General features: G+C 32.4%; 2 protein-coding genes across 2 annotated transcripts; both read right to left on the reverse strand.

Annotated features, from left to right (window-relative positions):
• Positions 1-6,425: 6,425 nt before the first annotated feature.
• Positions 6,426-10,968, reverse strand: LOC148302422 (uncharacterized). The gene is made up of 4 exons (XM_088271635.1): positions 10,830-10,968; positions 10,548-10,737; positions 9,051-9,236; positions 6,426-8,594 (listed from the first exon to the last, which is right to left on the reverse strand). The coding sequence occupies exons 2-4, from the start codon at positions 10,734-10,736 to the stop codon at positions 8,136-8,138; spliced, it is 834 nt and encodes a 277-aa protein (XP_088127761.1). The 5' UTR covers position 10,737; positions 10,830-10,968; the 3' UTR covers positions 6,426-8,135.
• Positions 10,969-11,985: 1,017 nt separating this feature from the next.
• On the reverse strand, positions 11,986-17,595 carry LOC148302423 (uncharacterized). The gene is made up of 5 exons (XM_088271631.1): positions 17,378-17,595; positions 16,162-17,215; positions 14,807-15,138; positions 14,044-14,333; positions 11,986-13,308 (listed from the first exon to the last, which is right to left on the reverse strand). Exons 1-5 carry the CDS (start codon positions 17,562-17,564, stop codon positions 12,436-12,438), a joined length of 2,736 nt encoding a protein of 911 aa, XP_088127757.1. The 5' UTR covers positions 17,565-17,595; the 3' UTR covers positions 11,986-12,435.
• Between the last annotated feature and the right edge of the window lie 479 nt (positions 17,596-18,074).

Consider the following 18,074-nt stretch of genomic DNA (forward strand, 5'->3'; position numbering starts at 1 on the left):
TTACCTAGAAATAAATTTATAGTAATACATCTACTAAAACAAATTTCAATATTTTTTATAATACGCGTAAATAATATACACCAAAAATAGGCAGCTGTAATTAACGGTAGCCGCAAAAATCATGCCCTAAGGTTTTCCTAGGTCTTCCTCTGCTTCTATTACTAACCACATTCGCCTCATAAATTTGTTTAACTATCCTTTCTTCACTCATTCGATTCACATGCCCAAACCATCTCAGCACACCTTAATTAATTTATTTGTCTCTGTTGAGATATTTTTTGTAAAAATGTCTCTAACCCTTAGGGGTTAAGTTCAATATTTCTTTAAAAAGATATTCAAAATGAAAAATAAATATTCTTCGTGGCGAGGTAAGTGATCGATTCAGCATTTCTTATAGGCAGAAGAATTTTCATTTTCTAAATATCACATAGTATTGCTTTGCAGGATAGGGATTTTGTTTTTCTGGAATCTCAGAAATTCGATACATTTACATACCTCACCAGTCACAGTAAGCAAATCCTCTGGAAAGTGTTATATTAAATTTGTAACCGGTTTATATAAGACATTGACAACCACATTGTAATATTGAAGAAGGTTTGAACTATTTTCATGTTTTACTAATCACTTGTCGATGAAAATAACGTAGTTTTCAAAACTAGTCGCGTGTAATGAAATAAACTCAATAAGTAGTATTATACAGATGTTTATTTTTTTTTTCAATAATCAACATGTCTTTCCACAATTTTTTAGTCTTTCATATTTTTTTTACTTTTTTTTTGTTTTTCAGTCTTGTCAACCTTAATCCCATGTCCCAAAATGAGAAATGGAAATCACTTATCGAGAATATTATATATATGACTTACGTATGTAAAATATTTTGAAATAAATAAATAAACAATGTTAATGCCGAATCAGTAAATAATATATGAAGTTTGAATTTGCTATAATATAATATTTATACAGTTATGTTTTATTACATATTATTATTCATTTTCTATTTCCGGTCAAGTCAATATTTCAAAAAACATAACATTGTTAGAAGATTGTTTCATACATAGAAAATATAGCGATACATATTTCATATGCCACAGGCGCCGTGGCGTAGTTGGGTAGATGCTCGATTGCAAAACTGGGGTCGCGGGTTCGTTTCCCGCCAGTTGCAAAATTAATTTTAAAAAAAAATATTTTCAATTGATCATCCCTTGCCATCCTTAATGCAGACAAGCCTCTAAAAGTAGAGACTTTGCGGGTTATTATTATTTATTTATTTTAAATATTGTGAAAAATAAATTATGAAAAAATATCTAGTATTATATAATAGTATACGTCTTTCGGCTATCTCCATTTTCAATTTGGCGAAACATATATTAATATTTTAGTAATGACAAAAAAAAGGATCCAACACGTTTTGCACAAACCATTATCTGTCGCCACAGTCGCCGCCACAGCCAGAATGCGAATTCGTGGGGAAATTCGCGGACAGCCGACGAAAAAATTCGTCTTCTCCGTTTTGGTGACGTGAAGTATTATCCTCACGTAGGCTATGAAAAAATCTCTACATGTGACGATACACGACACTCGTGTGGGGAATGCGGGATGAAAGTTGGAAATCAAGATGGTGATCGCAGGGCCGCATGGAGGTTTTACGAGTAACAGTCGAAAAAAGGTTTGTCTTGTAGATGAGATGTAGGTACAAATAGGTCAATTATTAATTTAAGTTTTACTTAGTAAATATCACTATTTTTAAAAATCTATGAAATTCTTTCAGACTTTTTTCATTCTTCATACATTCAGGCACCTCATCATACATTTTCATACCCTTATACATTAAACAATTTTGTGATTCAGTTTTTTTTTCAACAATGGCCTTATTTTATCCTTATTTCTAGTAATATGTTCATGAAAATTTTTGTGTAACACTATTTTATCCTTAAAATATTTGAGTAATTTATCGTTTAAAAATTTATATAAGATCAGCATATTTAATTTTAGTTTTTTTATAGATAACCAGTTGAGTTCTTCTCCCATTTTTCTATATTATTATATCTTTTTTTTTCTTGAGTACTATTCTCATCGCTTTATTATGTACGAGTAAAAAAAATAATGGATGAATCTCATATTTTTTATTGATTCGGCATAAAGTTTGTAGAATGAAATATTGATTATTAAAAAAAAAATAATAAACTCTTGTATAATACCACTTATTGACTTTTATTTCATTACACTTGTTTCGAAAACTACAGTTGTTTTCATCGACATGTGACAGTTTTACTATTCACCTGTCGATGAAAACAGCTGTAGCTTTCGACACATGCCATGTGTTATGAAATAAAACTCAATAAGTGGTATTATACAAGTGTTTAATTTTTTTTATTAAAAAAAATTATCTGGCTCATTCCAATCCATCCCTGTATGCTGCGGTAGGAATTTTTGTACGTCGCGTCAGTGAGGGCGCTAAAGCGATGAGCTTACGCTTAGACAAATAAATATTGGGGCGATGAATGCTTCAGCGCAGATAAGGCTGTGTGGGAACACGTTCGCATTTAAGTGTAATACTTCGGCGACATTTCTCGTCGGGGAAATATAATTCACGCATGCAAAATCAACAACGCTGTTTATTGAACACCGGAGTGCGATGAAGGGGAATCAAAGGCACTCTAATATGCATAAATAAAATGAGTACTTACCTATCTATAAAATTAGGTAGGTACCGCAAACTCAAATACAATAAAGGTCTGGCCATGCTTCGAGTGACGTAACTCTTGAATTGACCAATGGTAAAGCAAATTCAACAGAGACAATTCGTAAGATATTATACAGGTAATAAGGATGTAAATTGTGATTTGAAATCTCGTTAAATATAACGAAGACGGCTGAGTTCACCATCGAGTTTCGACAAATCGCTCACCCCTTTCAAGAACGTCATAAAAAAATAAAAACTTGATTTTTCAGAATAACGTTTTTAAAATTTAAAAATATAACACAATGTATTAAAAATAAATATCAAGCCACTTATTAAACTTTTTACTGTGCAACAGGTCTTTTTAGGTAAAACCTGAAGGTACTTTCTCCATTTCAAAAATATTAAGTATATTTAAAAAAATAATTAAACAATACCTTTTCTTCAAAACGCAAAATTTAATTTTTTTTATTTATGACTTTGAAAGGATTGAGCGAAATGTCAATTTAACAGAGTAAATGATGATTTTAACTGGATGAAAGCAGGCTAAAGGGGGTAGAGGTTAATACATTTTTGTATCTTGTTATAAATGACAAATTTTAACCATAACACAGAATACCTCCATTACTATGTGTAATAAACGAGCATACATAGCATCTTACATCTTACATAACAAAGAGTTCTTTACGGGGTGGTATGGACATGTGGAGCGAATGGACGAGAGAATGACTAAGAAAAAAATATATGTGGCGAATGTGAGAGGGAAAACAGAACCAGGACGACCGAAAAACACTTGGCACGATCAGATCAATCAGAACCTAAAATCTGGCGGTATCAAAAGTCTGCGTAATCGGAGGGCATGTATGACTAGATGCATGGATGTGAAGGTGACAGAAGAGTGTGGCATTCCATCCTTTCTGCCAACCCCTGCGAAGAAACGGTGTAATGGTAGTAGTAGTAGTACATAGCATCACTCTTACTAAAGGGGTTTTTTTTTGGAATGTATTCTTTGTAGTAGTATAGAAATTATGATTAGAAATGAATTCAGATTGCCACGAAAAATGTCGCGAAGAAATATATATTATAACGGCGTTTCTTATAGGACAAATACAACTAGGACTAAGTATCAGAATTATTATACGTCATGAAACTGAACAAGTTGATTGATTTCTTACCTACTTGTGCTACCTAGTTATATGTAAACTGACCATTTATTTTTGTCATCGAAACGGGACATCTACCAATTTTTACGTAATATTATGTATATTCAAGAAAACACGTATTTTTTCATAGTTTTTATGTATTAATAAAAAGAAAAGGAATGTTGATAAAGAAAATAAGAGGAATAAAAAATATAAATATGAATAAATTATGTTGTTTTATATTTTCTTATGAACAAGTTTTCTTAAGTATAGGTGGGTTTGCTTTTAAATAAGAATGTAATTCTTGGCAGGACTTTAAAAAAATTTATCTTAACTAACAACATCGCTGTAAGTACTCCGACTTGTAATTGTGTCGTCCACAACTTATTTATCTGTGAAGAGTCTTTCCACGGGCGCATTTGTTCCGGGCAAGCATAAAATGTATTTAATGATTACTCTTAATGTTTTTATATGGTTCAAATTATTATTACGAAAGTGTTGGAATAATTCTCTTTTTTATTGTTACCGTGTGTTGCTCTTTTTTTGAAAACGGGACATTTCGACGTCCCTAAACTTTACTTAGGGACAACGGGACAGGCTATCTAAAAACGGGTCGGTCCCGTTCAAAACGGGACGTATGGTCACTTTAGTTATATGGGAAGTAGCAATTTGCTTACAAAAGCAGAAAGAACAGACTAAAAAAAACGAAACATTTTGAAAAATTTTATGTGGCCAAAGACTTAAAAATAATACTGTGGACATGGATTTCTGAAAAATTAAATATGGACATGGATCTGTATAAAATTTTAAACGAATATGGATTTGTGAAAAATTTAATATGGACATGGATTTGTGGAAAATTTAATAAGGGCATGGATTTGTGAATTTAATCTGGAATTTTGGACTCATAGAGAAATTAACTGTTATATGTACTTATGTATGTATAACAGTTGATTAAATAATAAAAATAAAATACACATTCAATTATACATAACTTGAAAAAACTATATTTATTCAACAACAAAAATATTTTAACTACACAGTATTATTAGGATTTTTCAATGACATAAATTAGAATGAAAAATTACCAGCCAATCGATACGTTTATTGAAACCCGTATACAAAGAAGGGATTAGACATCATTATCTGTTTGTCATCAATCTAGAAGACTTCATTCTGTGGGAGCATACAAATAGACACAGCTGAATTTCAGTAATTACTCTGAAAATTGCTGTTTTCAACAAGCAGGATATTTGAGATAATCTGGTTTGCTTCTTTCAAAATAGGAAAGTCTAAATACAAGGCACATAGATTCATAGCCCTTGTTTAATGATTTGGAAGCTTTGAAACCAAAAATATTTTCATCTCTTCGTCTTCTGCTTGGTGTAGGCCTTGTGGCCTGTTTTAAAGAGGGATCAACCCCCTGAGATGTCGATTCCCTCCCAGCACATACCATTGTCTCCATCGTAGCCTTAACTTAACGACTTCTAATAACCTAACGACTAATCTTCGAAGGAACACCAGGATAAGGGAAATATGCGAGATCGAAAACATATCATTTTTATGTTTTGAATTTTGAAAGAATTACTAAAAATTGAAAGAATTACATGAATTAACTTTGTGGATTATATTGATATATTATTTTGGGAAATAAAAATACATTGGTTTTTGATCCACTCACATTTTTATTAACAACCAACTAGTTTCGGCAACAACCTGTTGCCCTCTTCAGGGTTCAATTTATGACATGTCATAAAATTCATCATTTAATTTATGTTATAAATTAAACCCTGAAGAGGGCAACAGGTTGTTGCCGAAACTAGTTGGTTGTTAGCAAAAATGTGAGTGGATCGAAAAACAAAGTCTTTTTATTTCAGAAAATAATTTGCTACATTCAATAGTGACAATCTCTCTATTGATCCAGAACAAAATCTGTGTAATGACTTGGATCAACCATTTATCATAATTCTGTTTTTTTGCACATAGAACAAGTCATAACGATAAAAAGGAATGCTGTGTTGTACCCATCCCTTCTCATTTACAAAGATGCTTCTTTGAATGGCTACAATACGGTAGATAGGTCTTCATCTAATGACTAATAAGGCAAATACTAATTAAAAGCTCTCATGTTTCGCCTGTTTATTAAAGCATTCTATTTCACATAATCAATATTCAGAGTTCCGCCTTGTAAGAACATGAAAAATACTTTTTTTGTTCACTAAATGGGTATTTAAATAATTCAATATTATTTTTCCCAATGCCTTTTAGTTGCAAAAGAACTAAATATAAAATACACCACTATAATACTTGTATTTATTTATTTAATATGCCTTTTAGTAAAATCACATTTCAAAAAATATATATTAAAAACTATTAACATAAATATATGTTTATTTACCTAGTACCTGTCCAAAAAAAAGGGACCAGCTCTCTTTCTTGGATAAGGAATTACAATGTTATAGTTTAAACAAAACTGAAGTTATATAATTTCAAATTGTACAAACAAACATATTGAAACATGTATATTTATTTTCTAACAGTATTTTATTTTATTAAAATAATATATCTTCTTAATTCCTGCAGGGAGGCTATTGATATCCAAGTTGCTCTTTATAAATGGTACCGAAAGTCATCTTGAACAATGAGGTTTAATGTTGTAATAAAACTAACAAAGTTGGCTTTTGATGGCTCTCTTTATGAGAGCAATGTCACAAGAAAACCATTTGAATCATATATGTATGATTCCGTACATGACATCCGTACGAAGAGCAAATAATAATATTTTCTTAGTAGATGATGTCTAACAATCTGCAGTTAAACAGATGGGTTTCAATCTATATGCATTAACTTTATGAAGATCAATGTCATCATTGGCAAATATAATTAGAAAAAGGAGCAGAGGAAGACCGAGAAAAACTTGGCACGATCAGGTATGCCAAATACTTGAAAGCGGAGTGGAAACAATCGGCGGGTGTGTATGAGGAGATGCATGAACGTGGAAGAGGCTAGGAATGTTTGCAAACACAGAGTGGTGTGGTATTCTATTCTCTCTGCCAACCCCTGCGGGGAAGCAGCATGATGGTTAGTTAGTTAGTTAGTTTTTTTAAATATCATTGTGGCATTTTTCATACATCCTGTTGACAATGATAAATATTTTCTATTAGGCAAATGATTGTGCAATATGCGCTTTGACTGAACTTACAAAATTCAAGAAAGTATTTCATCATATCTCAAAGTGAAAATAATTTTAATAATAATTTAATTATTTTCACCAACTTTGTTTAAAACGAAAATGATCAGTGTTCAAATATATTTATTAATATATTCAATTTAGGATACTTCAGCCTAATTGTACCAGCACTGTAATTAACTTCATCAAGGTATGCCACCTCTCATGCCCTAGCCTTTATTGCTAATCCCTTTTTCCCCTTCTCTAGTACCCAGTATACCTCTTCCATTTCTCTTGCTATATAGCAGCAATGTCTGAGCTGCTTTATCTCATCTTCTATATACCGTCAAATATATACCACTTCTAGATTCAAGAATTTAGAGCGCAGGACTGATTACCCAGTTTTCAAATTATCAATCCAAAGCGATGCCCTGTGAACCACTTACAGACAGGGGTCAGAAGTGAAGAACCCAGCTCTTTTAACCTTTCCCTTACAGAGCTAAAAACTTCCGCATTCAACGGTGGTGATATCTATTTTGTACACCATATGAAAATGTAAATATTGCTTTGCTAAATGTTGCTTTTACTGACCATAGTTGAAGTTGATATGTATAATTTTTTTTCATATGAGATCTGAAAATGAGACAAAAAATACATCACAAGTAGGTGCCATAGTGGCACAACTATCCCAAAGGTTGACTTGCGCACTACTAAAAGGACATCGGCGGAAACAGTATGAAGCCGCGTGCACGCAAAACACTTGTGTGTTGGCGATTGTATCCTTGATTTTTTTACAATTCACTTATTTAAGTCGCTGCAATTGAATAACATTATATTATGAGACTTTTATGTTACACAAAATTACATTACAGAGGAATACAAAAACTCTGAGCCCGTATCTATTATATCTCATATTGATATTCTCATTTTTAAAGTTGAATTGTAGTAAATACATATCACCGGGATGAAAAGGTCAAGTGCGCTTGTGATTCTATTGAAAGGGCTGTTGTCTAACTTATATCATCAATATTACTGACTTCATGATGCAAGTCCAAATATCATCTAACATCCAGCCCTTAGAAAAATGTTTGTCGAATAAAAATAGATTAGATCTTGACAGAGAAATTTTCCCATTAATCCCATTTCATTTCCATAATTTGTAGACATGAGGTAGTAGTTTTTCCATCAATTGTAGAAACCGTTCAAAGTTTTCACTATTTTTCATCTCCATTTGCAACCTTCGCAACTCCCTCAATTGCAAGTTCTCTTCTTTCGCCCTTTCCAACATCAAGCGCTTTTTTTCAATTATAGCACACAACTCCGCAACTCTGCTTATTGGCTGATTTCCCCTCTTCTTGACACGACGACGGCGTGCGGCGCGAGTTGCCCGGGGGGACGATCGATGGGGACGGGAATGGTGGTCATAGGACTGGGAGGATGAATGAGGAGATGATGTGGGGGAAGACTGCTGCGATGGCTGAGGTGATAGACCTGGAGAGGTCTGGTCTTCTTGCACATGGGGTTGTGAAATCTCCTGACTCGGATCGAGCGCAGATGACAGCGATTGAGCATTTCTATTTTCAATAAATACAAGCTCAAAATCCTGAAAAAAATATACAAATTTGTATTAATTTTTCAACTAAGGTAACAGACCGCTTAGCTTCCGGAAAGTTCCAAAGTCAGTAGTTGCTTTTATCTGAGACATAATTATCTAACTTGTTTTATGTATTAAAATCGACTCTTCTTTTATTTTTTAATATTAACACACTTCAGACAGGAAAGGTATTTCTACCCGTTCGGTCGATTGATGCTTAAGGATGGGAAGGGTATTTTTACCTTCCGTGCCGGCCTTATTTCAAAGGCAAACAAGAACGAACTATCCAATGTTTTCATATGAATATTATTCACCAATCACTTTGTAAAGGTCTTAAATATATGTACATAATTATCAAATCCGTCACCAGCGGTCTGCAGGCGTAAAAAATACCCATAATAGTATTAACAGATGTAATGAAATCTCCAAGGATTTTTTAAAAACAAGTAATGTGAATGTAGAAACCTGGTCGACTTCAGGGTTAGCATCGGGAGCATCTTCAACAGAGGCGGCTGCAGGAGCAAACATGGCAACAATCCTTTCCTCTATCGGATTCAAATGCAAATTTGTCATGGCATATCTTCCAGAAGAACGCCCGGATAATATTGCTGCGGCCTTTATCTTTGCTTTACTCTTGGCATCTGCCCAAACCTAGAAACGCAATGAGACATTCTGCGTAAATGTTGTTCCTTTATTCACATTAATGGCTACTGAAAGTTGTCATTTGTTAAGTATGGTGATTTATCGCTCACTCCTTTCAAGAATGTCATAAATCAAAAATCGTCAATTTTCAGTTGTCCATGTTTTCGGAATGCCCAAAAAATGTACTATATTCCAGAAAAAGCGGCATATTTTTAACTTAATATTTACCCGCTACAGGGCAGAAAGTGTTGTTTTAGCATTTTGAAGAAAAGGTATTATTTAATCTTTTTTTTTTAAATAAACTAAATATTTTTCAAATGGAGAAAAAACCTTCAGGTTTTACCTAAAAAGGTCTGTCGCACAGTAAAAAGTTCAATAAGTGGCTTGATATTTATTTTTAATACATTATACTATATTTTTAAACTTTAAAAACGTTCTCCTGAAAAATCAAGTTTTTTAAATTATAATGTTCTTGAAAGGAGTGAGCGATATTTTGTTATATATTGTATTAGTGTTTACATAAATACATATTTTCTTATTTATTTTATATATTCGTGGTATATTTTTTTTTGCATTGCTGCTTCTATCTCAAAAGGCTTATTTTAACCTTCCATTTACTGTGCCAAAAAATCCGCGTGTTCTGGTGCTGTGTAGTCTCAATACTCATGTAAAAATGAATGATTTAAAATTCGTAAAAAATAACGCAAATAGATAATTAATCAATCAAATGTATTTAGCTTAAAACATTTGGACTCTCACTTTGGTAAAAAAAATTAGCCGAAGACAATTGAGTAGTCCATTTGCAAACCACATTATGTTGAAAATGATTTTTTTAGCCAATGGCACCAATTGGTAGAAAATTAAAAATATATACATCCTTGTTTAACATAATCTGCTAAAACTCGTTAAGTTAGGAATTAAATGGAATAGAAAAATCAACACTCTTGCAAAACTCGCTATGCCTATCAACACTTCACTTTCAAAAATCTCTCAAAAAAGCTAAAATCGCTAGAAGATTTAATCTTCTACTGATTGCCGCCATTAGCTAAAAAACATTTTTTTTAACATAACGGGGTTTGCAAGTGGACTACGCAATTGATATTTCCCTTCGATGTACGGTTAGTCATTATTAAAGGCATCTACTCAAAAGTTTAAACAATTTCGAACAAATTCTGCATCAATATTTCTTAGTTCGTTTCACTAACTAGGGGCTAATTATTAATTATACCTTTGGGAGTTTACTTATTTTTACTTTGCATTATGATGAAATTATTAAGTTGCTATTATAATCTCATCATAATGCAAAGTAACCATTAGTACCTTCTTCCATTTCTCCAACGTTTTAGTACCGCCACTAGTATCCTGATTAAGAATTTCTACCAGATTTTCCCAACTTTTAAGAGTTGAAGCTCGGGTATGAGAAACATCGGAAGGATTACTCAGATCACCATTTGTCTCCATAAATTTGATCATGGTCTCCAATTGAGACAAGCTAATCCTGTTTGACATCCTTAAACAACAAAATTTGTATTAATACATAAACCAAAACAATAGCATTTTGAAAGTAGGAAAAATTGTCTGTATATTTAATTATCTTCTTACGTTGATAACTAAGAATGAGAAAGCGCTGTGAACAACTAAATTATTGTTGTTTTTAAATGCTGATAGCGTTTATGTTATCAATGAGTACATTTAAAACATTAAAGCCGATTTAAAACGCCCGAAGACATCGGTTACCGCCAAACTTCATACGTCAAACTTGTTGTCAATTTTCTACCATAGATGGTACCAAAGACTATGTACTTATGTTCATAGACAACATAGATCTTTACTTACCCAGAAAAAATATCGAAATTAGTAAGGAGGCTAAAATAATGTTTTCGATATTTCTGCATTCACCTCTTCTCAGTACTTTCCACACATTTTTTTGCACATATCGATGCATTTTATGTATCGTTTGTGAAAGACAACAGAGAAGAAAAAGATATCACTGTCTAACAGATGATATCACATTACATTCATAATTAAAATTAGACAGCGACAGGGCTCAGGCATTGGGATTCTATTATATATTTTTCTACCATCTTCCAAATGTTTTGTTTATTGATCTTGTATTATTATGTTATACGGATGGATATTTTAATTCGTAAATTTACCAAAATGTACAATATTGTATTTTTCGGACCATAAATACCTCGGACCTTGACTTTAAATAACGATTTTTATTAAATTATATTTTGGCATAGACTTTTAAACTTTTCACAGCCTATTCCTACGTGTAAATGGTTTACTTCTTAAGTTGAAGATTTCTAATTCTTTTCACGAGTGAAAATTCTTATCAACTTTGCTTCATTTAGGAAACCTAGGGTTAAGATTGACGTAAACATTATGAGTGCTATTATATTTAAATATTTTAATTGTTACCTACTCCGAATTATCACATGAAATATATGATTTTCGTTTTTAGGGTCTTATGCAGGATTATCCACAAATAAAAATGAAGGATGTCTACCCATAATAAACATATTCGTATAATATGTATGTATACGTAACTACATATCTGTACATCTCGTTGTGATAAGAAAACTAAAATATATCCATTTTTAGGTCTTAAATAAATTCATTAAAATAGAGTGAGTTACAATAACATACACACATCCCTACGTTTTATCAACACTTTATTTTTAAAATTATTATTATTTACCTTAACTAAATATATAAAAGTGAGAACATTAAATTACCACTAGGATTTTTAAATTAAATAATTAGTCTTAATAAATATTGCAATTCGGAATACTTTCAATTTCATACAATATTAACTTATCGAGAACTTAAACGGATTGTTATGAGTGAGGTGTGGATTATTCGTAAAAAAAATGGGAAAGAATATTTATATTATATTTAACATTCTGAGAAATATGTATAACAAATTTTTCATGACATTCGGATAAAAATTAAATAACTTTCCTATATTATACATTGCCTTGTATTACATTATCATTGAATGTTAATCCTTTAGTTGTGGTTTTTATATGATTTTTTTATACATTTATACATCATTTTAGTGACATAGTCGTCAGTCATGTGTAGAATAATGAATGTTAAACAGTGTGTATATCATTCAAACCAGGCAATAATCGGTCGTAAGTCCTGTAGATGCCGAGACTTCCATATTCCTTCTTCATATTGATCTCTTCATCTTGATGAATTATATTGTTGGTGATTCCATGACGCTGAAGTTGATTCCATAATGTCGCAAGTTTACATAATTTATCCGTGGGTTAGTATGCAACTGAAGTGCAGGTGGAGTGTTTCGTCCTGATTGGGCAGTGAAAGCTGTTGCATGAATTAATTCTAGTCTATCGTCGAAACCATTTTTCTGTAGAACGCTGTGAACAGGGGAATGCATTCTGTTGCTTTGGGAGTGGGGTAATGCGTATCGCAGTTTATCCCAGAACCATGGGTCACCCCATTTGATGTAGGTGTTCACTGATAGATATCCCTGAAGCTCTGCATCCAAATTATCAATAGGCCCAATGTCTCCGTACAAAATTATAATAACTCTTGATCTTCCTTCTTTGAAGGCGCGGCGATGCGCCGCTCTAAACTCCAACCTTCCCCATACTGTCTCTAAGAAGTTAGGCGACAGTACAATCAGAGTCCGCCTTGAATCATCAACAGATCTCGCTATTTGCGCCGGGATCCACTCATCAGCAACCCAGTCTCGAAAGTGGAGGCAAATCTTGAAAGGGTTTCTTCCGCCCTCGAGTTCTGTTATTACTTCATTAACAACAAAATCTTCATCCTTATGAGAAAAAGAAATGAATGCATCGTAGAGTTTGTTACTGTCGAGATCTTTTTGAGGGACGCACCACATGCGTAAATTATGGGCAAACAGCCAAACTTTGATTATTTCTCGATATTTATAATACAAGGCAGCCATAATACCTATGATAAGTCCGGTAAGTGCCAAAACAACACTGAATATTAACACTGTTGGAATGGTTCTACAGAGGTCACTCAGGGAAATGTTACGAACTTTTTGACCATTCGAACAAAGCACTTCAGGCAAATCCATTATCTGAAAATATTAAAATAACACATATATTTATTTCAGGAACATAATGAAACAACACACCCATGTTACATTTCATATCATCTTGGTTCCAAGAAAGAAAGAATGTTTTATAGGTCATACTTTTTTAAATATTAGTACATAGGTAAAAGTAATAGAAAACGAATTGTTATTTACCATTATTATGAAAGAGATAATTGGAAGAACGAGAAAAAATATAATAGTATACTTTTTACCTTTTTAAAATCACGCTGCAGAAATGAAATAAATGGAAGGTTCTGGCAATCACAAACAATTGAATTTCCAGAAATCCACATTTGTTTCAGAGTTGTAGAATTACTCAATTTGTCACTTACGGAAATATTGATGTGTTTGAGTTGATTATTTCTTAGATCCAAAATCTACAAGATAAAGGGGTAAACTTATAAGAGATATAAAATGGGATCATATAATATTTCTGGTAATGTATTTATTTATTTTATTTTTTATCATACACATTGCAAAAATGTGCCCTGAGTTTTCCGTGCCGAAGGCACATTTTACAGTACTTATTTATAAAATGATATGAAAAGAAAATGGTTTATAACATGCAATCAAAACGACACATAATATTTACATTATTACCTCAATTTGGTTCGGAATATCTTTTGCGGAGAGAGATGAAATGCTGTTGTAACCAACATAAAGTCTTGTTATTTGGTTGTACACTCGTTCATTAGCAGACAGCTGTGACAGACTAACGACCATACTATTTTCAAAGTGCAATTCGGTGAAGTGTAGACTCAGATTATGAACATCTGGTATTAATAGGAAATCCACTATGCTTGATGTCGAACAGTTGACAATCAAGGACACATCAAATGGCCTCAAATAGCAATGACAGAATTCAGGACACTGGGCTGGATTTTCAAGTGGGCACAGCGTGTCCTGAGGCATGACGTGCTTAATTAGTCTTCCTTTCATATTTGGAGGAGAGAAACAACTCGCATTTCCTGGATCTACAGCCGCCATGCTCTTTATAGGATGTTTTTCTTTAAGGTAAAACACAAAATTGTACATTAAACAATCACAGTGCAAAGGATTGTTGTCAATTAAAACCTTTGCTTGGCGCATGAGAGAGGACGGGTCGTGAAATGTGCGAGTATTCAGTGATTGAAAAACTTGGCGTATATCAGTTTTAGGAGTGACATTCAAGTAAATTTGTGATATTTTGTTATTTCTTAGATCCAGGGTAAGACCATTGTTGTCAGTATTTATGTCTTCAAACTGTAAAAAGAAACTTTATTTATTTACTATTTATATTAAAATGTATAAACTGATTACTTAAACAAGCCGATCACAGGTTTCAAGTCCTGTAAATGCCAAGGCATCTTAAAATAGATATGAAATCTGAAATATAGATATGAAATCTTGGCGATTATTTTAAACACATTTTTCATGAATATTGCATAGGAGAAAGAAAACTAAAATTCGTAAAATAATATTAAGAAATTGTTTTACTAACTTACATATAGTTTGACAATTTTGTTGAAGCTTAGATCCAAATATTTGAGACTTGTAATAGTTAATCTCCAATCAGAAAATATTTGGGTGACAGTGTTGTGACTGAGATTCAATGATTGGATTTTTCCTAAAGCTTGAAATGGCGAAGTAATATAAAACGTTTCGTGTACTGACGACTTCACAAAAACGTCTTCTGTGAATGATAAACTATTGAATGATAAATCCACTTTTTCTAGGCGTTGTGTTGAGATAAACGCATCATTGGAGACTTCTTTTAGACGGTTTTCCCGAACGCTTAATTGTTCCAAAGAAATTAGGCTATCAAATATTTTCCTATAAAAAAGAAAAATTGATGTGTAAATATTTGAAAAATAACATATTCATACAACTAATTTTATTTTTATAATATATTTCATAAATAAAATAGGTGTAATAACAGCTGAGGATAAAGATTTTATCAAAGATGCAATTAAAAACACCTTCAACAACTAATATCATAACATGTTTTGAATATTGAAAGCATTAACTTTGTGGATCATATTGATATATTATTTCGAGAAATAAAAATACTTTGTGTTCTGATCCACTCACATTTTTATATTCGTCGGGTCCTTAGTTAAAACTTCGAAATTATCGTCTTGAAGAAATTCTTTGATTTTACTGTCGTATTCCGATTTATTCATAATGACTATGTGAGTGGATCAGAACACAAAGTATTTTTACTTCTCGAAATAAAATATCATAACACCTGGATTATCAACAATAACTTACTAACTAACGATTACCCCATTTTATGCATAGGTAGGCAGAGAAATAGATTGCCATATCACTCTTTACAAACATGCTTCTCCTCTTCCACATTCTTGCCTCTTCTTATACATACCTGCCGATTTTCACTCATTCGTTGCACATGTCCAAGCCAATTAAATACACCCTTGCGTTGCACTCTTTCCTTGTTTCACCTTTCAAACATCTATCATACATCATTTTGCCGCACATTCGACTTTCATCTCATTTTGAGTGCTTTCGGTCTGCTTTCATCCTTCTTTTCTTTCACTTTTTTTGTATTAGGGTTGGTACCAGGACTTCTTTGTGCACTGTCTGTTTAGCTTCCCCTTTTAGGCTTTTAATTGCTACAACGGATTTCAGTGCGCCATTTACGTTATTTTTGTTCTAAGGATTCATTATTCTTTCTAAATCTAAATCAATCTGTCCATCCCTTGAAACTGTACTTCATGCATATCTTTACTATAAAGGGTGATTATATATTTTTAAATATGTATAATTAAAAATCATAAGAAAATTATTATTTAATAAAATATTAAAGTAAAGGATTATAAAAATTTGTTGACTTACTCGGATATTTTTTCCAATAAATTTTTATCAAGATTAAGTATTTTCAAATGCTTGAGAGACCGAAAGGCGCCATCTGGTATCGTTGTAATTAAATTATCACTGAAATTGAGATCAGCGAGTTCGATTTGGTCTCTTAACAGATCAGTCGGTATCTCTGTAATAGCATTTTCTTTTAATGATATACTTTTAATGCCGGTTGAGCCCCACACGAGAGATTCTGGCAGAGTATCGATTTTACATCTGTATAACTTGACTTCTAAAAGATTCGTTTTATTACGAAGGAATCCTCTAGGCAGCGTTCTCAAGCTTTGCTTATTTTGATACAAGCTAAGATATTCCAGTCTCGGATTTTTGGAAAACAGATCTTCAGGCACAGAGCTCAAGTTGTTAGAATACAGATTCAAAAGTCTTAGATTTGGAAGTTTGTTGAATATATCTGATGGCAGAGTTTGTATTTGATTGGTGCTTAGGTCTAACTCCTCCAAGGATTCTAAACCATCAAATACCTCACTGGTTATGTTTGTAAGACTATTTTGCCAAAGATTTAACTGTTTTAAAACAGTAAGATGCTTAAAAAGACCTCGTGGAAGTTCAGATAGGTTATTATGACCCAATTCTAAAAGTTTCAGTTTTGATATGAATTTGAAGAGGCCTGGATGCAAATGTATCTTATTGGACCTTAGATATAGCCATGTTAAGTTTTTCATATCAACAAACAGATCATCTGGTAAATCAGTCAACCCATTTCCAGATAGCACCAGTCTAGTTATTCCTTCTAGACCTTTGAAATGATGTCTTTTTAAGGTGTTTGACAGGTTATGTCCATAAGATTGGAACATAAGGACTCGTAGTTTAGAAATTCCTAGTCTTGAGACGATTTCAGCCAGTGGTGATGTTGAAAGTGGGCAGTCGTTGAAGCTAAAGGATTCAGCCCTTTTTTCTAAATTCGGAATGATTAGAGATGGAAGGATGGAATAATCCTCTGACTTGACATTTTGCTGACACTGCAATTGAACATAGCTGCCTGTGTACTTCCCAACGAACTTTGATGGCCCTGGAAATATATTTTCATTATTATTTACAGATATATCGAATAACAATATAATTTCATTTATATTTAAAATTGTTTGTGAGGGGGTTAATTTAAAACTAAGTTTACTTAAATATGTTCCGAAAATATTACCATAAATATCGTTTTTTTATTTATTGAACTGACCTGACTTAGGGCACACTATTTCGTTGTTCCTGATACCAGAATTGAGGCAGGTACAGTTGGACCTCTCTGGACACCGGAAGCCGCCATTATATTCAGATGATGCCGGAATTGGATATACAAGAGCCATATTCAACACAGCCATCAACAGGACAGGGGCCATCTTGGTAGCATTATGTGATTTCTTCATTTTGGACACTTTTATAACAATAAGTGCTCTGGTAGTTAGTGTTTGTTAGATAAAGAAATGACACCCATTTTAACTGTAAAGTATTAAAAATTAAATTAACATTGTTTCATATCAGAAGTTGGTTTGTAAGAAAAGTAAAAGTTAATATTGTGAAATTCAATTGTCCCAGCAATTTTTTTATATCTCAAATATAGATGCATAAGAATCATGAGAATGGAAATCTGGACATTTATAGGGCATACAACCTGTCATTGGCTAGTTTAAGTGATCATTACATACAATGCCACCATTCTTTTAAGGATTGACGACCACACTATTCAAATTTAGGAAGCTATATTCATGCTTCCATTGAACAAAACATTGAATTTATTTTTAAATTATGACGTTTTTTTTCAAATAAATAATTATAGTAGGTTTAAACATAAATCTTTTTATATTGTCTTTATTTATTGTTTTTATATATTGTCTTTTTATATTGTTTTTATTCGTATCTAAAAAATACCCGGTAGA

Source organism: Brachycentrus maculatus, unplaced genomic scaffold (genome assembly GCF_059751285.1).
Source record: "Brachycentrus maculatus isolate JH-2025_06_01 unplaced genomic scaffold, ASM5975128v1 h1tg000453l, whole genome shotgun sequence".
Classification (NCBI taxonomy): domain Eukaryota; kingdom Metazoa; phylum Arthropoda; class Insecta; order Trichoptera; family Brachycentridae; genus Brachycentrus; species Brachycentrus maculatus.

Excerpts from the sequence above, each read along its gene's own strand:
- LOC148302423 (XM_088271631.1), bottom strand. The coding sequence starts at position 17,564 with ATGAAGAAATCACATAATGCTACCAAGATGGCCCCTGTCCTGTTGATG. Across the intron at positions 15,139-16,161 it reads TTATTGGAAAAAATATCCGA|GAAAATATTTGATAGCCTAA; the intron begins GTAAGTCAACAA and ends TCTTTTTTATAG. Across the intron at positions 14,334-14,806 it reads AATTGTCAAACTATATGTAA|AAAAACATCCTATAAAGAGC; the intron begins GTTAGTAAAACA and ends TTTACCTTAAAG.
- LOC148302422 (XM_088271635.1), bottom strand. The coding sequence starts at position 10,736 with ATGTCAAACAGGATTAGCTTGTCTCAATTGGAGACCATGATCAAATTT. Across the intron at positions 9,237-10,547 it reads CGTTGGAGAAATGGAAGAAG|GTTTGGGCAGATGCCAAGAG; the intron begins GTACTAATGGTT and ends TTGCGTTTCTAG. Across the intron at positions 8,595-9,050 it reads CTAACCCTGAAGTCGACCAG|GATTTTGAGCTTGTATTTAT; the intron begins GTTTCTACATTC and ends TATTTTTTTCAG.